At 35.5% G+C, this 27,444-nt stretch overlaps 1 protein-coding gene across 2 annotated transcripts in view; it reads left to right on the top strand.

Moving 5' to 3' along the window:
• RNGTT (RNA guanylyltransferase and 5'-phosphatase) overlaps positions 1-27,444 on the top strand; it is a 219,499-nt gene that overhangs the window by 30,920 nt on the left and 161,135 nt on the right. For both annotated transcript variants that reach the window (XM_057738725.1, XM_057738726.1), the window contains exons 7-8: positions 1,956-2,065; positions 3,734-3,835. In XM_057738725.1, the coding sequence (XP_057594708.1) occupies positions 1,956-2,065; positions 3,734-3,835 (212 nt within the window). The remainder of the gene's footprint in view (positions 1-1,955; positions 2,066-3,733; positions 3,836-27,444) is intronic.

Here is a 27,444-nt window from a genome sequence, read left to right as displayed (position 1 = left end):
AGACTTAAGACATTGCTGCTTATATTTGGAATTAGTGATCTTTTTTGGGATTATTACATAATTTTAAATAATACAAAAATGATATTTTTGTCAGAAGAAACTTGTAATGATATTAAACAGCATATTGTTATCCCAAAGTTACTAAGTATTATTTATGTATAAAATACAGCATGCTCATTGTTTTTATTGGACTTATACGTGCCTCTCTTTTTGCTTAATAGTCATTATTGCAGGAGAAATTAGAGGGAACTAAAAAAAGTAAGAAGGAAATTGATACATTGTAGGAATGACTAAGGAAGAAGAAAAACAAATGGGTGATGGACATTTACTAGATGGTTGGAGTTATCTTTTATAAGCAGACTCAGCAGTTGTTAAATCTGTACTGAGGCTTCAGTATTCTGTTAAATTTAAAAAAATTAGCATGTTCAAATATAGTGTGTGTTTTGGGGTTACTTTTTGCTAATTTGGCCTTTGCTTTACACAGAAATTATCATGGATCTTTTTGACTTTGCTTAGGAAATACATGCTCATGAGTGAAGCTAGATACCTTCTTCATGTAAAACTTAAAAAAATTTCTCTGCTATTAGTACCTTCAGAATAAAGATTCTCTTTTTAATTAGTATATACAAGGTGTAATTGTATCAGGATACTGAAATTATATGAGTATCTCAGTAACTAAATATGTTAAAAAAAACAACGTAACCACTTGGTTAAGCTTTCCTCTAAAAATACTCCTTCTCTCTTTAGTTAGTATTTTTAATGGTAAGGAGAGGAATGGTACTCTTTGGTCCTTTGGCTCATTGAACCTCTCTTTAAGGAAAACAAAGTAGATGGCATTTTAGATAACTATAAAATATGCTTTAGAATTAGGGGCAAAAAGTAGGACCAGTGTCTGCTGGATTGATTTAGGACTCTTCTAGATTTGACAGGGATGTATGTGGACTAAATATTGTGTTCTTTTTTTTTTCCCTTCCCAAGTAGTTCAAGTTGCCAGATCTTTGCCAGAAAGTTGATCATTGCAGCTTGCAGACCATATTTTTTATTCCCTAATTACGTTAACAGCTAGAGTTGTTTTATAGATTTTTCTTGAGACTGATGCCAGCCCTCTTATGAGTCGCAAAGTAATTGTAACATGAATCTAGACTATTTTTTTTTTAGTCTTTAAGATTTCCAGGGGTGTTCTTTATTTATTTGGTATATAAATTCTCCATCTGCTTCACTTCTCCGTGATATTTTAAAAACATACTTGCTAAGAAATACAATAAGACATTTTATGTTGTTCTGAGTTAAAGAATTTAGATTAAAAATTCAGTGATGAGTAATATTTAGTTTTTATGTTGATACATCCAATGACTGTAGCTGAGCCACTTTGTCTGCTGTTATACTCTTACTCTACTTTACAAAGGTATGTATTGTAGGTATTTATCCCCAGATCCAAACTCCATCAGTGACACAACTTCCCACCCCTCTCCCCAGATGAGAATCATTGGTTAACGGTATAGTATAGATCTGGGTTCCAATTCTGTTTTTACCACTTGAATGTATTACATAAAATCTTTATGCCTCATTTACTCATTTGTGAAATAAATATAATGCCATCTGCTTTTCAGAATTGTTATAGAGATTAGAGAAACTGTTTGTAAAACGCCAGATACTTTGCCTGGCTCTGAGTAAATGGTAGGTAAGATACTATTGATGTTACGATTGCTGCGTAGTACCCGTGGATGCTTTGACAACATGATATAGGCACTGGGCTGTATATGTACATTGAAAATCATATGCTGAATTAAGGAAAACTAGTGTACAATCTCAGGGGAGTTCATAGAACCTCCTGTAGCAGACCATTTGGTGCATATATGTGCTCAGATTTCTGAAAATAAATGAATCTGTCTTTCAGTATGCTCTTTGTAAATGGATTTGAACTCTAATGTATTTTTCTTTTCCTTTATGTTTAGGGTGCTATTTTTTTGGAAGGCGTAACTGTTAAAGGTGTGACTCAAGTAACAACTCAACCAAAGTTAGGAGAGGTACAACAGAAGTGTCATCAATTCTGTGGCTGGGAAGGGTAATGAACATTTTAAATTTCAATTAAAGTTTTTGACACATGCACTCCAGTGGTCATTACAGCACTATTTACAATAGCCAGGACATGGAAGCAACCTAAATGTCCATCAGCAGATGAAAGGATAAAACAGTTGTGGTACATACATACAATGGAATATTACTCAGCTGTAAAAAGCAGTGAAACTGGGACGTTTGTAGAGACCTCGATGGACCTAGAGGCTGTCATACAGAGTGAAGTGAGTCAGAGAAAAACAAATATCGTATATTAACACATATATGTGCAATATAGAAAAATGGTACAAATCAACCGGTTTGCAAGGCAGAAATAGAGACACAGATGTACAGAACAAACATATGGACACCAAGTGGGGAAAGCGGGGAGGGTTGGGGGGGAATGAATTGGGAGATTGGGATACCAAATTGTACACTCTAAATATATGCAGTTTATTGTCTATTAACTGTATCTCAATAAAAGTTCTAAAAAAAAAAATTTCAATTAAAGTTTTAAATAAAATTTATTCTTACTCTGCAATACTTAACATTAATGCACACCATGTCATAGCTTCTTTGTTCCTTGAAGTTTCTTTGTTTACATAGAGTTCTTAAAAAGATATCAAGCAAGAGTTTATCAGATTTTTCTCAAGATAAACAGCATAATAACTAGACTTTGGAGTCAGAATTGGATGACTCACGTATCTTCCTGGAGGAATAGAAAATTACTGTTGTCACTTCCCGGTATTTGTTTTGTGGGATTGATTCTACTGTTGCTGATTAATGTTTTGGTTGCCCTTATCGTTTTATTAAGGGAGAAGAGGTGAAACTTGAATGTGCCTCAATTTTCCAGTTTTTCTGTCACCAGAAACCTGGGAGAATCAGCTTTAAATATGTTCTGCCCCTTACCATGACTTGAAGCTATTTATCAGACATTTCACGGGAGAGGATTCAGGAGGGAGTTCACTGCTCTTATCAGTTGCTTGCAGGTCTTGGTCTATGGTCATTTCTGTTGATCATTACTCTCTGTGGCAGAAAATTGTAATACAGCTGGAACATGATGAAACAGGATTCTTGGTAAAAATTCCTAATATAAAGAAATTTTGGACTGGTATACATACAGAGCAATCAGCTAGAAATAATTTTAACTAAAAAATGCAAATGATGATGATGTGATAGCAGTTTTAGTGTTCTGTTAAACCCTCGCCAGTGTACTTGAATCTCGACCTGAATTTCTCCTGTTTTGTCACTTCCGGGCATCTTTTGAGCAGAAACTTGCCAACGCTGCAGAGTTATGCCAAGTTGGCAGTGTCATGATGGAGGAATATGGGGTCTAGAGCAACGTAAGATAATCAAGGCAGGATTTAAATTTCTTCCTGAAGTGAAAGACTTGTAAATATATCTGCGTTACTTTTAGATCATGTGCATTAATATTTAAAAATCAGTCCAGCAGTCATAGTTTGTAGTGGGAATTAGGATCCTGTTAACTTGAGTTCTGAACTATCAAGAAAATGATAATCTTTTGTTAGCATTCTTGTGAAAGCTATTATTATTCTAATTGACATTAATCTCATGATAGGGAGAACATTGCATTAAATGTGTGACTCACATGAGATTAAGACATGTATTGCTTTGTATGGATACCAGCCATGATAGTAATACAATGTTCTTCTTTAAGGACTGGATTCCCTGGAGCACAGCCTGTTTCCATGGACAAGCAAAATATTAAACTTTTGGAGCAGAAGCCATACAAAGTAAGCTGGAAAGCAGATGGTACTCGGTAAGTTAGATTTCTATAAAAAGTTATACTAATAACCTGAATGCTTGAAGAATATCACTTTGTTGTTAGAGAAGGTTTGCACTCCTGGGAGTGACTTGAATAGCAAAATAAGCATGTTTCATATATTGTGTAGTTTTTGTTTTGCTAGTATTCTTTGCTGTGTACTAGAATTCTCTCTCATTCTGCTAAATTTTTGATTTCAGAGTTATGTTAGGTTGATATGAATCTATACCAAATTTAAATCTGGAAGTATTTTCGCTTACTAATATTGTGCTTTTTGGTATGTCTGCTGCCTACCACCTTGTCTTTAATGGTGTTGGACACTTCTAAAAAGATGTATTATCAGTTTATAATCTAAAAATTATCAAGTCTCCCAGATTCATTCTATATTTTGTTCCTTCGATAGTTTTCTTTTTCTCTTAATCCTTGGTAATACTTTTTGTAATTTTATACACTCTTAAGGTTATTGTATTCTTACAGCAAAGCTTAGCTTCATATTCTCAAATTTAAAAATATTTATTAGTATTAAAGCGTAAAATTGCTTCCTCAATAACATTTAACTTTATCTTTTGTAATCCATTTTTTATAGCTTTGCTATTTACTTATTCATTCAGATGTTATAATATTTGAAATAACTATTTTACCAGATTAATATAGATGTCTTATTAACTTTTTCATAATGAATAAAATGTTTTAGAATAAGTGTGCATGTATATATATATGCATGTATTTATAATACATGTGTATATGTATGTATATACATACATATATATACATACACTCCTTTATTATACATGCAAATACATACACATGCATATAAGCATCTATTATATGCATGTGTATATGTGTATATATGTGTATATGTGTATATGTACATATACAGATATTAATATAGACGTCATTAACTTTCATAACAAAATGTTTTAGAATAATTAGAAGTGCATGTATATACACACAGGCACGCACATATAATTGGAATAATTAGGAGCGCATGTATATATATACACACACATAATTAGAATAATTAGTGCATGTATATATATACACACACATATGTATACTTTAGTTTTTTTTCATATGTATTGAGATATAGCTTGACATGACATTATGTAAGTTTAAGGTGTACAACTTGTTGATTTGATGCATTTATATTTTGCAGAGTGGTTACTGCTGTTAGTGTTAGCTAACACCTCTATCACTTCTCATAGTTACCATTTCTTTTTTGTGGTGAGAACATTTAAGATCTATCGTCTTAGCGATTTTCAAGTATGTAATACAGTATTTTTTAACTATAATCACTATGTTGTGCATTAGATCCTCAGAACTGGTTTGTCTTATAACTGGCAGTTTGTACCCTTTGACCAGTACCTTCACATTTTCCCCACCCCTTCAGCCCCTGGTAACCACTTCTAGTCTTGGTTTCTATGAGTTTGGCTTTTTTTAGATTCCACATATAAGTGATATCATACAATATTTGTCTTTCTCTGTCTTATTCCACTTAGCATAATGCCCTCAAGTTCTTTCTGTGTTGTCACAAATGACAGGGTTTCATTTTTTTCTCATGGCTGAATAATATTCCATTGTGTGTGTGTGTATGTGTGTGTGTGTGTGTGTGTGTGTATACACCACGTCTTCTTTATCTATTCATCTATTTAGCTATTCATTTCTTGCTGGATACTTAGGTTTTTTTCTTATCTTGGCTGTTGTGAATAATGTTGCAATAAAAATGGGAAAGAAGATATATCTCTTCAAGGTCCTCTCTTCATATTTTAGTTTTTAAAGGTTATTTTGAAGATGATATAGGTTGCATTTGATTTTTATGAATGTCAAAGTGATTATCCTACATTTTGTATCATGCTGTCTTCATCTACCTTTAACTTGCGGTGACCTTAAAAGATACATAAAGGGGCATAGAGGGGGGGCAGATACAACTGGACTGTAATATTAATATTTTTGTAACTATTATTGTAATGCAAATAATAAAGGAAAAGAAAATAACTCAGAGTATGTTTGCCCTAAGAAAAATGTACTGCTCTGGGAATAATTTGTAATAGACAAGCAAAAGCCTTGTGATGAATTGATAATCGTAGTGAAAGCAGACCTCATGAGAGCTGGGACTTTGTCTTTTTAGCCACTGTGTCCTCAGTGCCTAGAATAGTGCCTGGCGCGTGGTAGGTATTCAGTAAATGTTTATTGGATGAATTAGTCATTGAAAAGCTGCCAGTGTCTTCACATGAAAGAAAACACTTAAGGTGGTTGTGAAATTTTTGAGATTTTAAAAGATTACGACTCTGTCAAATTTAATTTCCAAACAAAAATGTAGACCATTTAGCCAAAAAAAAAAAAAAAAAAAAAAAAGAAGAAGAAAGCAGCAGCAGCAGCATAGTTCAAGGGAAATGATACACTAGGGCAGAATAAAACTAGATGGACCTAAGACAGAACTTTTGTTTGGATTTATGGAAGATAAGGGTGATTCATTACCCCCATAGAGTTGTTGTAAAAGGATTAAATAAAGTAATTTAAAACAATTAGCATCCAGTAGACACTCAGTAAAAGATAGCTACTGATTTATACATGCATATACCTATCTTCTGACTCGTATGTGTATTTTATGTATATATTTTATGTATATATGTGTGTGTGTGTGTATATAATCCCCATGCATATATAAGCATCCCTACTTTAAGGAAAACTAAATATATAAGGTAAATGTGGTACTTGGCTTACAAGGAGAATTATTGTAGGAATTAAAAAAAAAGCTACTTAGGCATTTATGGAAATGTAATATATAGTCAGCTTTTTATAACACATCTATTTAAGTAAGCAAGACACACTTGTATAATGCTTCTTGGAGGAATTTATAGACAGATTCATTCTTCCCGAACCCTGGTCTGGGAATCCCCTTCTTTCATTCATTCAGAAATTATATTGAAAGCTTGTTGCCTCCAGGGCTCTATGTCAAGTGCTGAATGAATCAGGAGTGCTTAAGATAGAATCCCCATCTTTAAGTTTTTCATCTAGTTCATGGTTCAGCAAATGTTTTCTTTTCTTTTTTTCTTTTTTTTTAGTGAGAAATTCAATAGGTTTATTAGGTCTAAGGCATTGGGGAAGTAGAAGTTAATGCTGTAGTGTGTGGTCAAATTTTGAACAACAGTATATGATACAGCAAATGTTTTCTGAAAGGGCCAGATAGTAAATATGTTTAGGCTTTGTGGCCACGTGATCTCTGATTCACTCAGCTTTTTTTGCACTACAATGGCAGAAAAGCAGCTATCTCCCGCTGTGCTCACGGAAACAAATGAGCAGACCTGTGTTCCAATAAAATTTTATTTACAAAAACAGGTGGTTGGCCAGATATGGCCTTTCAGTCATAATTTTGCCAACCTACGATTGAATACATTCTCTTAAAAAAGACTATCTTAATATCTCAAATGTTCTTTCCTTTCTTTATAATAAAGTGTAAAAGTGAACTTAAGATAGAGGTCCATAAGTTTAATATAAAGATATTTTTGTTTTAAAATTTACTTCAGTAAATTATAGAAGTTGGAATAAATTTTTCTTCTCATTCATTGTATGTTATTGCTTAGCCCCTGGTACTTTGACAGGATTTTTATTTATTTATTTTTTTATGTAAGCATTTCACTAAATGTATAAATTTGAAAGGTAAATGAAGTCTTTTTTTTTTTTTCTCATAAAAAATCATGTCCTATGCCTTTGTTATAACTGAGTGCTCGATGTGTGGTGATGCTATATATGTCCTGACAAATGTACTTGCTAACTTGTAGAAACAGCTGCTGTGTGGATTAACTGTTTATAATCTGTTCAGGGAGCTTCTGTGCTTACTGCTCTAATGGTTTTTATACAGAGCACTGTGATTACCCCAGGTAGTTAGTAACTTGCTTGGATCCTTTGAAATGTATCTCATTAATAATGTTTGTAGCAGATGTTTATTCTGATGAGTGGAGCTGAATGTTCAGACAGGAATAGTTTGCATAAGGTAATGAGATGCTACACTAGAAAAGTTTTATATACCGAGAGGAATATTAAGGAGGTATTAGATTCTCTGGAATAATTTTCAGTGAACTACAAATGATATTTTATGCTATTTAGGAACAGAATGAGTAAATCAAATTATGGGCAATTAAGTGATGTTAAACTACTATAATTTAGATTTGTTAACTATTTAGCTATTTTTCAGTTCCACTTGAGGGAAGAGATCAGAGCAGATATAAATTTCTGTTTAGCCCTAATTTTCTTCTGACTGCAAAGTAAGTAGTTTTTATGATATATAGCATAAGAACTTTGAATATTGCTATTAATAAGAATTTATCTCCTATTTTATTTCCTAATAAGTATTAATTAGAGCTATAACATATTATAGCTAAATATTATATATTAATTATTATATAATATCATAGCTAGATATTATGTATTAATTAATATATAATATAAACATCTAATATTTAGAAACTCAGTAGTAAACAAAGTTATAGCTGGAAAGGATTTTTAATTTTTGAACTATTCTGGGGAGACTTAGCATTTTTGTGGATGTGTTCCAGAGGGCAGAATCCAGAAAATAAAATACTTGCTTTAACTAGATAGTGGCAAAATCAGGAGTACAACCCTGGCCTTCTGTTCTCTAGGTGGCTTTTTTTTCCTTCATTGTTCTGTATTCTGGAATTTGGGCTTTTAAAATATGGTTTAAGGTAGTTTTTCTTCATTATATAGTCAGCTGATTTGGGGACATCCTGAAAGTTTAGCATCATACCCCTGATGATAACCAAAAACCAGATTACATCATTTGAAGACTCCAGCCCTGTTTTTTGACAGTAGTTTCAGTAGAACTAAGAGGAACGCAAGAAAGCCGTGAAGAAGGGAGACAAAGAGTGATTAGAAGTCAATCAGAAATACTGTTTACTGATTTGAAGCTATAGTTGATGATACCTGGTAGTAAATTGGTTAAAAAAAGAAAGTAGCAGAACTCATTTTACTCTTACTCCTTCTCCGAGCCCAGATCTTACTTGGAGCCGCATTGTATAAAATAGACAAAAGCATGGCTGCTTTGGTTGTTCAACACTTCTGGGCAGCATATGGGGTTGCATTCTGGGTGATCTCTAAGGTCACCATGGAATTTTTTAGGGCAGCAAGTCCCAAACACCATTAAATATTTGGGTTACGTTACCATCATGATTGTATTGCCATCCTAGTCAGCTTTTATTTTTAAAAAAAATTCAGAGATCCAGAGTCAGTAGGCCTTAGTTGGCTTTGAGAATTTGTGTTTTCAAAAGCACCCCAGGGCTTCCTAGTGGCGCAGTGGTTAAAAATCTGCCTGCCACTGCCCGGGATACAGGTTCAATCCCTGCTCCAGGAAGATCCCACATTCTGCAGAGCAGCTAAGCCAGTGTACCACAACTATTGAGCCTGTGCTTTAGAGCCTGTGAGCCACAACTTTTGAGCCCATGTGCCACAAGTACTGAAGCCCATGTGCCTAGAGCCTGTACTCCGCAACAAGAGAAGCCACAGCAATGAGGAGCCTGCACACAGCAAAGAAGAGTAGCCCCCGCTCGCTGCAACTAGAGAAAGCCTGTGTGCAGCAGTGAAGACCCAACACAGCCAATAAACAAATAAATTAAAAAAAAAAAAAGAATAAAAAGCACCCCAGCTGATTTTGCTTTCTAGCCAGGTTCAGGAACCACTGCCCTTGGTGCCCTGCTGAACGCAGTTTAAAAATCAGACCTAAACCAGAGCAATGTTTAGGCACCATTGAGTTAAGGATACAATTGAGAATTTGTCCATTAATTGATTAAAGGAGATTCATATAAAATGCCTATTTGTATGGTGTTCAACAAGTGTTAGTTATTGTTGTCATAATTTAAGACTCCTGGGAAAAATCATTTTTACATGGTCACCAACATTTGGTTTCCCAGAATCCATTCAGAATTCTCTTAGGCTATGGGTTATTGTACAAGAAGAAAAGTAGGTATAGGACAAGAACAAGCTAATATTTTAAAATCAAACTTTTGAAATAGATATCTTTGAGATATCTAGCCCCATCTTTGGGATTTACTAAAGGATAAAAAGATCCTTTAAATATTAGTTTCTTTAATTAAGCTACTTATGAATGTGAGGGTTACTACTTATTAATAGAGATATTGTCTCTGAAATGGTACTGAAGAATAAAAATCAACTGAATTCATTACCAAATCTGGCTAGAGAACTCTTAGAGCTAAATAGATATAGGTAAAACCTCTGTTGCAAAAATAGGTGCAATCAGTAGTTAAAATTTGAGGTTGCCCATATTCTAGGGGTAGCAAGCATCTGGAACTTTGAAACATTAAACAAATTCCTTTTTTGTTAATATTTCTAAATATATATATATATTTTTAAATGCAGCTAGGCTACAGGAGCCAAATATACGAGGAGAGAGTATATATATGTTTATTCATGCAGTCAGCAAATGTTTATTGAATGTCTACCATATGCTAGAGGTTTTGCTGGACTTAGGTAATTAGAACTAACCTGTTTTATATGCTTTTTCTTATCTTAACATGAACAATTTCCACTTTTAGAACATACTTTAAAAAATATTAATTGCTGCCAGGATAAAATTGTTTGTTCTCTATTATTGAGGCATTTGGACTGTTTCCAGTTTTTTCTTTTGTAAATAACTCCTTATACCCATCTTGGCATAGGTTATGATGAAAATAATATTACTTGGATAAAGAGATGGAAACTTCTAAAGTCCTTGACACCTCTTGCCAAAGGTTGTATGTTATACCCCAAACACCATTGCCTGAAAGAGCCCATTTCACTGTATCCTTGGCAATTTTGGATAGTTTCATTTGGTATAAATAATAATGTAGCCAGGTTAACAATTGTGAAATGAAATTTGTTATTGATTTAATTAGCATTTTGGGGACCATCAGTCTGTTTGCACAAGTTTATTATGCATTTTGGCTATGGCAGCAATTATATATATATATATTTTTATAAATTTATTTAATTTATTGGCTGCATTGGGTCTTTTTTTTTTATAAATTTATTTATTTATTTTTATTTATTGGCTGTGTTGGGTCTTCGTTGCTGCACACGGGCTCTCTCTAGTTGCTGCGAGTGGGGGCTATTCTTCCTTGTAGTGTGCAGGCTTCTCATTGTAGTGGCTTCTCTTGTTGTGGATCATGGGCCCTAGGCATGTGGGCTTCAATAGTTGTGGCACATGGGCTCAGTAGTTGTGGCTCACAGGCTCTAGAGCACAGGCTCAATAGTTGTGGCGCATGGGCTTAGCTGCTCCTTGGCATGTGGAATCTTCCCAGGGCAGGGCTCGAACCCGTGTCCGCTGCATTGGCAGACAGATTCTTTACCACTGCGCCACCTGGGAGGTCCGGCAGCAATTATATTTTAACAGATAACGCATGTTGAGCACTTAGGTATACTAGACATCGGTCTGAGTATTTTACACAGAATATCTCATGTACCTTGCACAACTCTGTGAGGTGTAGGTGCTATTATTATCCCTGTTTCATGAATTAGGGAAATGAGGCACGTAAAGGCAAGTGAGTTTTCCAGGCCCACACAGTTATGTAAGTAACCGGACTGGGATCTGAATGTGGGTGGTCTGGCTCCAGCGCATAGGCTGTTTACCACTGTCTTGCATTATACATGTGTTCATCGCCTTTGCTGCCAGATATTGTCTTCATTATTCTTTTTCACTATCTCTTTGATTATTCTTACTGTTTTATTCTTATAGGTGAATTATTGTCATAAAATATGCTTATTCTGGTGATGTCTTCCTTATATAGGGAGATGAAAAGTTCTCCCTGTGAGAACTTTTATCCCACTGCTTGGGATTAGTGTTAAGAGTTGGATGTTTGGTTCTCTGGACACTATGCCTCCCTCTTCCTGCTTCACTACCTGCTCCTCCATATAAATGGAGATGATATATGCTGAGAAAACTTTATCAGGTTTCCTTCACGTCGCTTTGTGATGGTAATTGGAATTGCACCGCACCTTTCACTTGATGGGAAAATCAGTATCTGCAGAAATAATATTTATTGCTTTACTAGATAACTGTTAAGCTACCATGGGTGTTAGAAGGCCCCAAAGATGATACAAGACCCTGTAGGAAAGCAAAATACAATTCCTGTCCTTGAAGCAGCTTTAAGATGTGGTAAGAGATGTAGTAAAACTATGTATAGTGCAAAACAGAATAAATAAGGAGAGGTAACAAAGAACTGCTAGGGACATTACTTGATATTCCATATGAAATATGAGTGCTTATTTTGATTTTAGGAGTATAGCTGTGGGTGTCCTAGGTGGATGTTTACCTGTGGTAGTGGAATAAAGAAGAGACACCGACACTCTTGTTATTTAGTACTGCGTAGTGCTGCTCTCCTCCCTGGAGGGTATTTGCCCGCTACCCCCCTCTCAGCTGTAAAGCTATCTATTGGATGAGCTGTTAAGGGGATTTTCATACTTATTTTTTCACAATTCCGTATCTTTTAAGAACTGGTTATTTGCTCACATGCTCTAGTTCATTATGTGTGATTGTGGAAATGCTAAGTACTAGGTTGGTTAAAGAAAACAAATCTGTTCCTCTCTGTGAATCAGTGAAAAATTGTTTGAAAGAATTGTAATTGATCTTTTAAGAATGTGTGCTTCATACAAAAGAAAACTGAAAGTAATTAGCCAGGTCAAAATAAAACAACGCCTTTGGAATATTTCTTTTTTCTTCTCATGAAGACTGATTGTTTCATAAAAATCAAAATGTTTTTCACACCTTTCAGCCCCTTTGATATGTAAGTGCTGCCCAAACCATTTTAAGTGGCTTTAAAATTTTATTCCATATCAAGGTAAATCTTGAGTAACTGATGTGGCTTTTTACTCTCTCATGGAAGACCAGTTACAAGGATACTGTATTTTACATATTTAATTTGTGCATGGCTATGAAGTTCTAAAAAGCGTAACCTGTAACATTCTTGGTAATTAGTACAAATAAATATATCAATTGATTTTACACTTTGAAGTCTAACGATACTCTGTATTCTCATTATGAACAGAGCTACTTAATCTAAAAGTAACTAATTAAAATAACCAAGAGAGGCTTCTTATTCTCAGAACAGGTAGATTCATGAGATTTGTTTACCAGTGTTGGAACTAATTACCCTATTTGTGCAACGAATAATAATTTTGTGGTATTCTGTTACCTTGAAAGATTTTCAAATCCTTTTAATTAGGTCAGGATCAGTGAATATGTCTATACTTAACTAAACCTTTTCCATTAGTAGTAATTATGGCTTTTTATTTTATTTTATTTTTTTGGCCATGCCATGTGGCTTGCAGGGTCTTAGTTTCCCAACCAGGGATTGAACCTGGGCCCATGGCAGTGAAAGCACTAAGTCTCAACCACTAGACTGTCAGGGAATTCCCAGTTGTGACTTTTTCTAATTTGGGCTATATATATAACATATATCATTAAAAATATCATTTTTTGTTTGTTTTGTGATTCTGGTGACAAAATGAAAAATTTTAATGAAAGAAATGATAGTGACTTTAAAAATACTTTTCCTCATTATAAAAGTACTTTGTATTCATTGTGGAAAATTTGGAAAGTGGAGATAAGGAAAAGGAAAAAAAATGAAGAGCAGCCATAATCTGACCAGTTAGAGATGTTGCTGCTAACGTTGGTGCACATATTTTCAGACACCTGTGTCTCTATAGTATTTTGTTAAGTGAAAATGTATTCATTCCACAGTAGTTTTAAGTGTGTATTACGTACCACGTGTCATTCTGGGTGCTGGCAATTACAGTGGTCCCTGCTATAATGGAGCTTCTATAAGGTGAAATATGTTTTCTATATAAACCATTTCGTATCTGTGATTTATAGTTTAGTAATCTGTTTTTAACAAATGCATCCTAAATATTTTTCTAGTTTATTAAACGTTTTTCTGTTAGATGACTAAAATAAAATTGTTTATTAAGGTGATCCTTGTTTATGGTTCAATAAATCAGGTAATACTGGGAAGCTTATGATGGAGATCCCATCCCCATCCCCCCCTTCTCTCTCTCAGTTTTACCGCCTAAAGGCAACCACTTTTTCCCCCCACATGATTGTGATATTTGCTTTATTGTGGTGGCCTGGAAATGAATCTGCAATATCTCTGAGGTCTGAGGCAGCCACTTTTAACCATACTTTTTTTTTTTTTTTTAACTTATATTCTTTGGTTATCCCCCAGATCTCTAAGTAATATGTTTATGTTGCTGTTTATTAATCAGCTTTAGGTGGGTTCCTAATGTGGGCATGAGGGTGTGGCTCACCACTCTCTCTGTGCCCACCTGTTCTTTCTTCTAGTTTCTCTTCATAGGTAAACTGTTATTGTTAGCCCTTCATGCATCATGCCTATATATCTAACTTTCCCTTTGTTCTAATAATCGTAACATAGTAGTCCTTAACTCTTGTAAGATGTGGACTATAGAGTTCCCTGTTCTACTTCTGTGCTGTTAGCTGCAACTTTAATTTTGTCAACTCTGTTTACATTTACGTGCTGTTCATTAAACATAGGGTTTTTGTTTTCTGTATGTGTATGGTTGATTGAAATGGTGAAAAATACTTAAACTTTTTTTCTCACTGGAACTATTATTTAGATTAGTGGGAAGGAATAGATTTCCTTTTTTATGGCATGAAAAGAAATCACTCTAATATTTCAAGCAGGGATTTAATACATAGAATTGGTTACAAAGGCGCTGAGAGGATGGAGAAGCAGAAGGGTCACCTGGAGTTCAGCGGGCTGCCACTGCCTCTGATTGGAGCCTGGTTAGCACTTGCTGCCCAGGTGCTGGAGGAGGTACTGCTGCTGTTGGGACCGCTCACCGCTGCAGCACAGCAGCCACTCCTGGGGGGCTCTCCCCTAAGGAGCTGTGGCATCATCCTGTAGCAGCTGTCTTCAGTGCCACCTGAGATGCTGCTAGAAGCAGATCAATAGGTTTTTCCCTTCCTCCTTTTTTTTTTTTTCCAGTCTCCTTCCAGGGAGCTGGCAGTGGAGTCTGGGAAGTGTCGTTTGCTTACTTCTCAAACCAGGATCCACTGAGAGCACACAAATGCAGGGATGGAGCTGACCACCAAGGACAGCTAACTTGCCCAGAGCTCAGAGTCATGCCTTCTCTGCCATTTCAAGTAGAATGTTCCTTTTGTTGAGTTTAAATGGGTTCCTTTTTACTCTAACAATTGCCTTTACCCTGTAATCAAGTTATTTCAAGGTTTTAGTCATTTTATTTCTTCTTTCAGTTATTTTTTGTTATCCCAAATACTTTTCTCTTTTAGAGCCTTCCTATGATTTCTAGCCTCTATATAAAGCTCTATTCCCAACTTTTATCCTGGCTGGATCTAGCTTTCTGGATTCCATGTTTTTCTTTCCTCCCCTCTCTAACCATCCCTGCTTTCCTTCCTCCCTGCCCCTCTCCCGTTTTGCAGGGGTACCTCTTTAAATTACTTCCTAAGAAAGTATGGATAGGAAGTAACCCATAAGCATGCTTAGGTGTATGAAAATGCTGTTGCTTTGGTCCTGAACTTAGTAGTTTGGCTGTGTGTAAAATTTTAGATTAGAAACGATTTTCCCTCAGAATGTTAAAAACCTTACTTCAGTTTCTTCTGTTAACCTCTGCCACTGTAAAAGGTGTGATATTATTCTGATTCTAGTGCCTTGTAAGTGGTCTGCCCTGGAAGCTTTCAGAATTTTCTCTTTATTCGTGTCCTAAAGTTCCCTAGTGGATGTCTGATGATGTGCTTCCCGCCCCTCCCCATCTTTCCATTCTTTGGTACTTGATGACCTCTTTGATTCTGAAAACCTGGGTTCTTCCATTCAGGGAAATTTATCTTATCTCTGATATTTTATTTTCCCTCTCTCTCTCCCTCTCTTTTCTGTTTTCTCCTTCTAGATCTACTATTGGTTGTTATGTTACCTAGGCTCTTGGATTCTTTTTCTTCTCTAATCTTTTCTGTCATACTTTTTATCTCCTGGTCTCTTTTTTAGCTTTCTGGGAGGTTTTCTCATTTTCTTCCTATATTTCTAATGAATTACTAGTTTCAGTAATTATGCTTTCAAATTTCAAGGGTTCATGCATTCTTACTGTCCGCTTATACCTTTTTATGCCAACCTGTTCTTAATTTATGGACGTGATAGCGTTTTGAAACTCTTATGAGAATACTAACTGGAGGGTATAGTGTTACTTTCTCTTTCTCGAATCATCTTTCTTCTTCATGTTTCTGATTTTCCTCAAATGTACAAGACCTCGGTTGGCTGTTTGCCTTTAAAAATGAGGCAGAAAAACTGCTTTGGAAGAAATTCTGTGAACACGGGCTGGGTTTGTCAACTTGAGACCTTTGCTTTATAATGAGCAGTTGTGTTGGAGGACCTTCAGTCCTACTATATGGAGAGGTCTCTGCTTCTGCACATCAGTATGCATGTAGTTGCTTTACCTGAGGGTTTGGTTTGGTTTCTTTAGAGGCGGGCCTTCCAGTTTTATTGCTGGATTGCTCAGCAGATGGTTAACCTGTATGTCTTGTCTGTGAGTTGTGGGGATTTCATTATTTTACATTAGTTAAAAATAACCAGTTTCTCTTTCTCAGTCTCTCTCATTAGTTGATGTTTCTGGGTCTGCATCTTCATTGGGGTTTCACAAAACAGGCAGCTCCATTTGTGGTGTTGCTGCTTCTGTGCAGCGCTTCTCAGCACTTCTCCATCTGTTTCTTGTCCAGCAGAAATTTACTGCAGTAATTCATCTGCGGATGCTGTTCCCGCTTTCCTTTATTATCTTCATTGATGTGCGTTGTATTAGCCATCGATTCCTACCTAGCCGAATTACCTCAAGATTACCCCGCAAATTTAGTAGCGTCAAACAACAAACATGTATTATCTCATAGTTCTGGGGAGCGATTTAGTTGGGTGGTTCTGACTCAGTGTCTCTCATGAGGTTGCTGTCCTGTTGGCCAGGGCTGCTGTCAGCCCGAGGCCTCACTTCCAGGCTTACTCATGTGGTTGATGGCAGGCCTCAGTTCTTTGCTGATTGTTGGCCTGAGGCCTCCATTCCTTGCCTCGAGGGCCTGTCTGTAGGCTGGGTGGGGAGGAAAAACTTCTCGTACCCCCTTGTGTTTAGAGTTTGGGAGTTTGCGGATTAAACCGAGGAAAGGAGAAAAATCAGAGGTTATTCGTATGCCCATGGGAGTGCACAAAAGAAGCGATTTGCTAAATGACTGAAGTTAGGGGGATATATATACACACGTATGTATATATGTATATATATATAACTTAATAGGGGAAAGGAAGTGGAGACAAAAGGCTTCTATGGGAAGAACAAATGGGTTTCTTTAGGAAAACCTGCTTTTAGGATACCAGCAGGAAGAAGAAAGTTTATGATAATCTTTGTTATGCTGGTGTGATCAGTCTTTTCCATCTTCTTCATGGCTGTGAAACTCCCGCAGAGAGGGGATTTAAGATAGTTTCGCTTCCAGTCTCCTTTCTGGGAGTCAAGCTGCCCCAAAGAGGCGATTTATGGCGGCCTCGTTCCTGGAAGTTTCTGCTTTTAGTCAAATAAGGGAAGCTCTGGGAAGGCTTCTTTCCGCATCTCTTGAATCTCAGATGTCTTCAGCGTAATCTTCATAAGTAAGAATATGTGCTTCCACATGGTTCTCCACAGCTGCCTGAATGTCCTTACTATGTGGCAGCCAGCTTCCCCCAGGGCAAGTGACCCAAAATATTCCAAGATGTCCAAGGTGGAAGTGGTAGTCTTGTTATAATCTAAACTAATGTCGAAGTGATTTACAATCACTTCTGTAATATTCTGTTTGTTGGAAATGAGATACCCAAATCCAGCCTGTACTCGAGATGGAAATGAAGCTCCAGTTCTTAAAAGGAAGAGTATCAAAGAGTCTGAGGACTTGTAGACATGTTTTGAAAACCACTAGATGGCTTTATACTTAAAAAAAACTCCGACTTTGTTATCATTTTGATAGTGTCTTGGGAGGAAAAGGAGCCACGTGGATCACTGTGTTCCATTGTATGAAGGTACCATAATTTGTTTGAGAAATCCTGTGTGGCTGAAAATTTAGATTGTTTTGAAGTATTTCCTTTTATAACAAACAGTACTGTGATAATGTTATTCTAGGTAACTTTTTTCATATGAGTAATTATTACCTGATAGTTTATTATAATCATTCATTGCTCTGTTCTGTATGTTCTAGAATGCATTTGTGGGAATACACTCACATTTTTTAAATTATTAACTATTTTTGTAGCATTTTCTGCAGTGATATTTAAGAAGCATGTCTTGAACTAGTATATTTTAATGATGTATTAAACAGATTCATCACTGGAAAACTTTTTTCCAGCCACTTTTGGTTTACTTTTGGCGTTTTATGACTGCCACTAGATGGCAGCAGAGGACCAGCTTGAATTCAGGCTGCCTTTGTGATACAGTAGAATTCTATTAATGCATTCTACATCTAATACATCCCAAAATGTTAGCTTGGGATTATTAAGAATTTAGTAAGGATTAGGGGGATCATGTATACAACAGTATTGGAAGCATAACAGTTTTTATAATGTTGCCATGTTCTTTTGTGCATCGCCTCTGAATTCTTGTATTTGTAGATGACCGTGTAGTATTATTTTGGAACTATTTGTGTAAAAATGATTTTGCCACATTAAAGTCTCTGGAAGTGTTTTGTTTGCTTCAGGAAACTGATGTTCTTATATTGGAATCTCAGGGAGTGAAAGAATGATTTTGAAGATTCCCTTTTATCTCATATGGGTTTTACTCTCAATTGTTCGTCTTGGGAGCAAAGGAGTCTGTAGAAAAACTCAGTGTTGGAATGTAACTCGTGTATTTTAGAGAGTGAAATGTATGCTCATAAGGGTAGAACAGTCGTTGGACTTGTATATGGTATATGAAGAATAGTGATTTTGATACATGTGCTCCAATTTTGGGAAAGAAATTTCTGTAACCATATGCTTTTGTTTTTTAGAATCAAATATCATATAGTATCTTTACATTCTTTAGGAACTATATTCAGTTTTTGCATGTTTATGGTAATCTGATTCCCAAAAGGCATTCATATCTGTGAACTAGGTAAAGAAACTGAAAATGAGTAATTCTGACAGCTCTTTTACATTGTGAGATCTGGTTTGAAGATTTTATATGCAGCCCATTTTAGTACAGTACGTTCCTGGCTTTCAGCCCAGCTCTGCTGTTGCTGCTGTTGCTGCTGTTTTTGCTGGCAGGTGAGCCTTTCCGGACAAACTTTATTTTTGTAACATTTAGGAAATTTAATTTTTAAAATATTTTTGCCTGGGCAGAGAACTAAATTGTCTCCCCGTGAATTATTTAAAATGGCTTTTAAGCCTTTAAGTGTTATATTAGTCTGATAAAATGTAAATGTATCCAGAGGTACAGAATGCAGTATGTAACTAGAACAAATGAAATTGCTCCTTGAATTGTAAACTTTAAGCAGCTGCGCATTGACTCGACTCTGTGATCCAGCCTTGGTAGTTGCTTTATTATGATGAGTCCATATTACATTTATTTTTGTTATCTCCGTGTTTAGCTACTGTATTTAGTATTTAGCTGTTGAGATTGTTGCATCTAGAATTTTTCCCAGTACTTTTATGTGAACATGAACAAAGACCAGTGGAAACCAGTTAATTTCTAATAGTGTGATCCAGTAAACATTTTGTATTAATAAATTGGGAAATTAAGTCATTTAAAACATTTGGTGTATTTAGATATAATTTTACATACTTATATTTCCCTGTGTGCATAAAGCAGTATTAAATAAAATCAAGCATCATCATGTCATGCATCTTCTACATGTGTTTTTAATTACTTTTCTTAAAAATAACCTAGTGGTGCTATGTCTGTTTATACATTTAAAATAAATAGTGAGATTTTTCAACTAAAATATGTATGGTAAAGTATAATATCTGTGTTAAAAGTAAAATTATATAAAGTTTCTTGTAGATTAGGTCTTTCCCTTTCACTAAAATAATTAAGAAAAGATTCACTGTTATAGTAAAATTAACACACACACAAAAGATGTTGCTTGTTTTATGGATAATTTCTAATTCTTGACAAGTTTTAAATGGTAGCTCTTCTGACTGTGTACCTGGAGCCACCAAATTAAATATCTTGGTGTATGGTCAATTTCTTTTTTTCTCTTTCTTTTTTTTTTTTTTTTCTTATGGTCAATTTCAACGTCAGTCAAGTTTTGAGAGGAAAATTAGTTTGTACTTATTTTATTTTTAGTATATTTAAAGAGTAGTTGTCTAATTTTTTTTAAATTCGAAATTCGGAAGTATACCTAACTCTAAAGTTGTCAAATAAGAGAGGCCGTGAGCCTGTGTTAGGTATTCTGCGTAGTCAATAGACTCATGGACATATAAAGGTAATAATGTAATAAAATTCTAAAAACAAGAACACTTGATTATATTAGCTTGTAAAACAGGTCTGTTTTTGAGAAGCAGTGTAGTATAGTGGCTAAGAGCTTGGGTATTGAAACTAGACTTCCTGGGTTCAAATCCTGAAGTTCCCATACTTACTAGTCATGTGACCTTAGGAAAGTTATATAACCCCTCTGTCTCCCAACTTGCCCGTCTGAAAAATAGGGATAACAGTAATAACTATCTCCTAGATGTTATGGGATTAGGCAGTTTCATCTAATGCACTTAGAATAATGCTTAGGACGCTGGAAGTGCTTGGTAAGGGTTGTTGATAGTTACATATTCTACCAAATGAATTGATTCATTAAAATAAAATAAACCAAGTTCTGACTTTCTAAAGAGAAATTCCACAGTCATGGTAAAGTTCTATTTTTAAAATTTGAACCTGTTTAGGAAAAGAAAATTTAAGACATGGGTCATGCCCTTAAATGGGTGAAAATCTAATTGTGATGTTAAAATGGGAATACATGAGAGAAGAGTATGAAATATAATTGCCTGTAAACAACATGACATAGACTCTAGCATGTAGGAGTTCTTAGGGGGAGGATGACTAGTGGAGAGTGAGTAACACGGGCAAGAGGGGCAGCACAAAGGAAGTCACGAGTGGAAACAGCCTGCCTGAGCTGGACCAGTTTCGGGCATCGGGCAGTAAGGTGCTTAGGCGACCGGAAGAAAATTATCATACTGGTGGCTAGTTAAGCCCTTAGCTTATATTTTTAAACAGGTCAGAGTTTTAATGATTGCTGAACCATGAGTCTGATTTAAATTCTGTTATACCAACTCCTACTTCTTCTTGAGTTGTTCTTAGGAAGTTGTAAGGTGGGAGATCCTTTGTCTCAATCTTCTTGAAGTTTAAGGCCACCTGGGACTGCTGCCAACCATCAGTTGGTTAGCCCAGTGGCTTTTGAGGTACTTAAAAGAGCTGTCTTTTGAAATGCAGAGTGTGGCAAGAGAGCGATACCTAGTGATACAGAAGGCAGGGCAGTGAACACTTGAGGAAGAGTTGCTGTGGGAGAGGAAGCAGCCAGCCTACGTCTGCGACTGGAAAGAAAAGACAGAGCCAGCCCTACCGAGACTCCTCTAGTGGTTATCCTGGCAGAAGGCACAGGAAGACCCTATAGCAACGTTTTATTTCCCATTTTCAGTTATAATTCAAGGACTATTAGGTGAACCCTTTTGGTGGCCTTTGTGAAAGCTTTTATTGAAAGTAGGTTATATTAGCATTCATTCAGCTAGTCTAGCCCACAGTGAGTTTCAGAAGTTGCCTAATGTAAAAATGTGAAAACTAGAAGACTGTGATTGGAACTAACTTGTGATCTTGCTTAGTCTTCTCTCTCTTCTCTTTTAATCCTCTCTGCTCCTTTTACCGTAGTCAGCATCAAAACAAGAATATTTCTATAACTAAGAAGAGAGGAAAAATCTACTGAATATAACTTTTGAAAAGGCATTTTAGTGGAAGCTTTTTCTTTTTTGTATGTTTCTAAAAATTTTAATTTATTTTTGCTTATTTTGGCTTCTGTTGTTTTTCTGTTTTCTTTTGCAATTTGAATATTAAGGGTGGTTAGAGGTTATTTAATCCAGTGCTTTTCAATTTAACTTACATATGAATTGCCTGGGGATCTTGTTAAAATACAAGTTCTGATTCAGTAAGTCTGGGGTGGGGCCCAAGATTCTGAATTTTTAACAAGTTCCCAGGTGATGCCAATGCTACTGGTCCAAGGACCATACTTTAAGTAGCAAGAATCGATTCCATTTTCTCAGAATGAGGATACCAGAGAGAGACCAAGTTTGATAATGGCCTATACCTAATTAGCAATTGTGGGCTTGTTTTTTCTTTTTCTTTTTCTTTTGCCATGCTGTGTGGCATGTGGAATCTTAGTTCCCTGACCAGGGATCGAACCTGTGCCCCCTGCAGTGGAAGTGCCGTCTTAACCACTGGACCATCAGGGAAGTCCCTTGTATTTTTTAATGTGACGAAAAGCCATTTTTCTCAGCATAAGGAAATAGTTACAAACCAAGAGAAATCCTCCTCTTCCCCTAATTGTATGGCAACTCATTTAGCCAACTTTATTCAGTTTGAATCTTTAAGATGTATCTTAAGATTTTCTCTTGCTAACCTTATCACTTTTGAGGATTTGAAGAAATTGATTTATCCAACTATGTCTGCATTCAGTTATGGTTTTAGAGTTCTTGCATTTTGGAGTTTAGGTGACCATTAAGAAAAACATTTAAATGAACTTAGAAGATATTAAAAAATATCTGTGTTATATTCAAACCTGGTTTTTGAGGTAGAAGCTTCTTGCTATAGAAGGGTAAATCGTTATGTTTTTATTTATGTAAGATTGACTATTAACATATACTTTATTTTTAGACAGTTACGAATTGGTGAAGGTAATGTAACCGGATAGTTCTGTGTCTTTGGTAGTGCCTGTAGGAGTACTGTTTCTTCTCCCTTGCGTTTGAACCTAGCCTGGTTTTTCTTATGCCTTAATGCTGTTGAGGATGGTTGCAGGGCTGGAGGTGGGATGTGTGTGTGTGTGTGTGCGCCTGTGTATGTGCAAACACTACTTGGGTCAAGTGCACTATGTAAGAACCCTTCCAGCCCTTTAAGAGTCCATAATTCTCTTAATTCTTTGTAGATTGGTGGAAAGGAGGAGGGAACATACTCTAGCCTGTAGAAGTGGCACTTAGCACGATGTGCGTTGCTGGTAGCAAAGAAATTCAGTCCTGATTTGACAGTTCTTTTCACTAGTTGAAAGGTGTGCTTTGATATTCTACTTCTTGCATTTCCCCAAACTCTGTTAGTTAGTTGATCTTATAAACTTGTACATAGGAAGGGAGTTGATCAGCTACTCTTATTGGTATGATAATTATTATGCTTCTTCTAGGTTGCTAAATATTGAAATATGAACCCATGGAGATTTAATTACAATTTTTTTTTTTTTTTTTTTTTAAATTTGGCTGCACCATGCGGCTTGTGGGATCTTAGTTCCCCTCCAGGGATTGAACCCGTGCCCTCAGCAGTGAAAGTGTGCAGTCCTAACCACTGAAATGCTAGGGAATTCTCTTAATTACAATTTTATTTAAACTGTTCTTTTACTGATTTTTATTTAATGAGCTAGATTGTGGGACAAAAACATGATAATTTTCCATTATGTACAGTAGCTTTTGGAGTAATTATGTATTTATTTACATGTACCATTATTGTTAGTAAATCTTAAGAAGCTGTTTCAATATGTTGGGATATTTTAGGCTTAGGTTTGTTTTTATCATTTTAGTGTTTAGAAAACAGTTTCCTAGACAGATTGAGAGATCTACCCGATTCAGGGTCTTTGATCTGAGCTCTTTGTTTTGAGTGATTGCTCACTCAGGCAGTACAGCTGCTGATTTATAAAATTTTCCTGAGTTCCAGCTCATCATGGAAAAATGAAATAAGAAACTATTTACTGCAGTTGTTGTCTGCCTTTGTGTATATATGTGCATAAACTTGAGTTTGTGGGCTGTGGGTAACCTTCACAGGGAATTACCTATGGTTTATTTTTCTGCATTTCCAAATTTCTGGTTCACTCATCTCTTTCTTGTCTCTGTTCAGAAGAGATGTTCTCTTCTTTCCTGCCTACAGGAAACGAATCCTTTGTGTCTCATCCAGGCTTCGTTTATCAGTGACCTCAACTCTTTTTTGGATTGTGTAAAGTAGAAGTCATAGTATTAATAATGATATCCAGCCTTAATTAAGTACTTACTCTATGCCTTGGACATAATAACAAGAGCTTACATTGTATCACCATATGCCAAGTACTGTTCTGTATCCTTCATATGTTAACTCATTTAATTTTTTATTTTTTTATGGTGGTAAAGTACACATAATGTAAAATTTACCATCTGAACTATTTTTAAGTATATAGTTCAGTGGTGTTAAATACATTCATAGTGTGTGCAAACATCTCCACCAATCATGTCCAGAACTATTTTCATCCTGCAAAACTAAAACTCTATACCCATTAACTGATAATTCCCCATTCCCCATTTCTCCCAGCCCCTGGTAACCACCCATTTTACTTTTGGTCTTTCTGACTTTTTACTACTCTAGGTGCCTCATAGAGGTGGAATCATACAGCAGTTGTCTTTTCGTGACTGGCTTATTTCACTTAGAATAATGTCCTCAAGGTTCATGTGTGTTGTAGCATGTTTCAGAAGTTCCCTCCTTTTTAAGGGCTGAATAATATTCCATTTAATTTATATATACCACATTTTGCTTGTCCATTTATCTGTCAGTGGACACTTGGGTTGCTTCTACACTTTTGCTGTTGTGGATAACACTGCTTTGAGCATGGGGTTACTAACGCGTTTAATTCTTGCAGCCAACTTTAGAGGTGGAGACTTTTGATAAGGTAACTGCATCTTAGTCAAGTGATTTGTGCAAAATCATACAACTAGGAAGAGCCTGCCTGGGATGAATGTCTTAACCTCCACAGTGGACTCCCACATATCTTTCTATGTTGGTTCCTTCTGTTTTGCCTACCTATAAATTCACCCCTATTTACTATATATGAATATATATGTATGTAATAAAATGGTATGTAATAAAATACCTTTAATACTAATGTTCACTAATGAACAAGATATAGTATATTATTTTATCTTTTAATATCTGTTGCATTTTAGCTATAAGTCAGCTCAATTAAAGGTAAAGTTGAAACTCTTTCAAGTGGACTTTAAGGCTTCTGCTTGCTCCCCACATGCTTCTCTTCTACCAGAGATGATACATATTAGATTTATAATTTTTAGAAAACTTGGACTGATAGAGTGACTTGAATAGGACCTGTTATTTAGAGTATAAGAGATTTCATGAAAGGGAGTTTTGAGTAAGAGTTTGAAGATAATGTATTTTAGGACAAGGTGTAGTTTTACGGATACATAGGCCTAGCAGTTGGCATGTACTATTTCTGAGCAGTGGAGGATGGCACAATGAGAAAGGGATAAGACAGTTGCAATTCTGAAGTTAAAGCATATACCTAGGATAAGTTAGAATCATTTTATAATGTTTGATGAGATTTTTGGTTCCAGATGCCTGCCTGTTTTTTAGGTCTAGATGGCAAGCACTGATTGAGTCTGGTGTTACAGGCTCTGGAACTGGAATTTTCTTCCCAGAGCCCGTAATGATAGCATTGGTCCCATTCATACTTCACAAAAACAAAGTAAGAAAATTAAATTTTTAAATTGTCGGGTAGTTTGGAACAAATTTACTCTAAATCTTATTATACACTTGATTATTTGTATTAGGTACCATTAATTTTGTGGAATGGGAGGGAGGAATCTAGAAACTGATACTAGGCCCTCCGCCTGCCAGATTCTTTTACAGTGCTGATTTTTAAGCTTTGCACAAGACTGAATCTTGCTGGTTAAAGGGGATTTCTTGAAACAGAAACATCTGTGCTTTAAAAATTATTACTATCTGTTGATAGAAATAGGCATACGTGATATTTTAGTGAGAAGGCTTAGAGGATTTGTGATTTTTTTTTAAATAGTATATACCCCTAGGTCTTCAAGATTTATTTGTGATGAATTACCTAAGTTGAAATAAAAGTCTTTTGACTGATGATTTTTCCATAGACAAAGTTTACCAAGTACCAAGCTTAAACAAAACTTAGATGAGCATAACATAGTGGAAAATTTGCTGTATAAACAACATATAAAATAAAGGTGGCTATGCTTAGGTAGGAGACATTTAAATGTTGAAGAAACTGTTCAAATGTTCAGTGGCATGCTTTTGTCCTGCCATTTAATATGCAGTTAACATTCTAAGATCAAAGCCTGGTTAGACAAGTTTGACAATTAAATTGGCAGGGAAGTGGTTAGGCTTTGCAATTTAAAATTAAATAATGCACATTATCTGTTTAATTACTGTTGTGTGTATATAAGTGATCACATAATAGAATGAAGCTGTGGGCTTAAAGTGAATTTAAGAACATAAAACTTTAATCACATCTGTTTTGTGACTTTAAATTGATGGGATATGAAGGTTAAAAAGAAGCTAATCCTTTTGAAGAAGTCTGCTGTGCTTATAAAATCAATAAATCAAGATAAAAATGCCTGTTGGGTTGGAATCTTTTATAATGTTGAATGAAAATTTTGATAGTTTTTGATGAAGAGAACTGTGTCTTCACATTCATGTGAAGAATATGTTAGGACTGTGTCTTCATTTCAGTGATTGTTAACAGTAGAAATAAAACAATTTTAAAAAGGTTAGGTGGTGGTAGTGTTACTGGTTGTGTGTATGTTCTCTTTAATTTGTTAGTGTGAAAATAAGGATGACCTTAATATGAGTTCTTTGAGTTTCTGGGAAGATGAAATAAGGTAAAGCTGTACTTCTCCTTCAGATAGTTTTTGCTTTCAAAGGTTGAAATGTTATTTGTGTCAAATAAACAGATTATAGCATTATGTTTGAAAGTAGAGCTCAGGTGTAGGATTACATTGTTTTATCATCAAATATTGGTCTTTTTGTGGAAGCAGTGCAAACAATGATGTTTCAAGGGATCTGAAGTCTTTTTCTGTGATTCCTTGATTTATGTTGGTAGACTTTAGGTTGCGTTTCTGTAGAATTCTAGTCTGATTGGTGGTCAGGTTCCCACCCTAGCTCATTCCTAAGGTAGCTAAATTACTTACTGTGTATGTCTGCTGTGAAAAGTGACAAAACATACTGTGCCAACACAGGTAACCAAACGAACTATATAACAACAAATACAAGTTTTTGAAAATGCTATTTTGACTAGCTTAAAAACTCTATTTGGGAAAACGGATTTGATTTTTATAAGATGAGGAGATAGATTGAGAGAGTATGATGGAGATTGTGAGGGGACTCTGGGACACTGATGCTTTCTGTTATCTAGGTGGATCAAAAACTCATGACTGTTAATTTTACTTGATACAGATGTGTCACTAGCCTTGTTCTGAGCTTTTTTAGGCTCATGAATGGAACTAAGTGAACGAGGTGAGAAGGAGGAAAATAGTTTTTCATTTTTAAAACTTGTAAAATATGCATAACATAAATTTCCCTTTTCTTTAAGAGTTGAAAGAAATGGGGGGAAATGGGTTAAAGAGGACTTGGATATACTTTGCAAA

Source organism: Hippopotamus amphibius, chromosome 6 (genome assembly GCF_030028045.1).
Source record: "Hippopotamus amphibius kiboko isolate mHipAmp2 chromosome 6, mHipAmp2.hap2, whole genome shotgun sequence".
Classification (NCBI taxonomy): Eukaryota; Metazoa; Chordata; class Mammalia; order Artiodactyla; family Hippopotamidae; genus Hippopotamus; species Hippopotamus amphibius.
The sequence above is the reverse complement of the archived record's forward strand: the minus strand, read 5'-3'. Positions and strand labels throughout refer to the sequence as shown.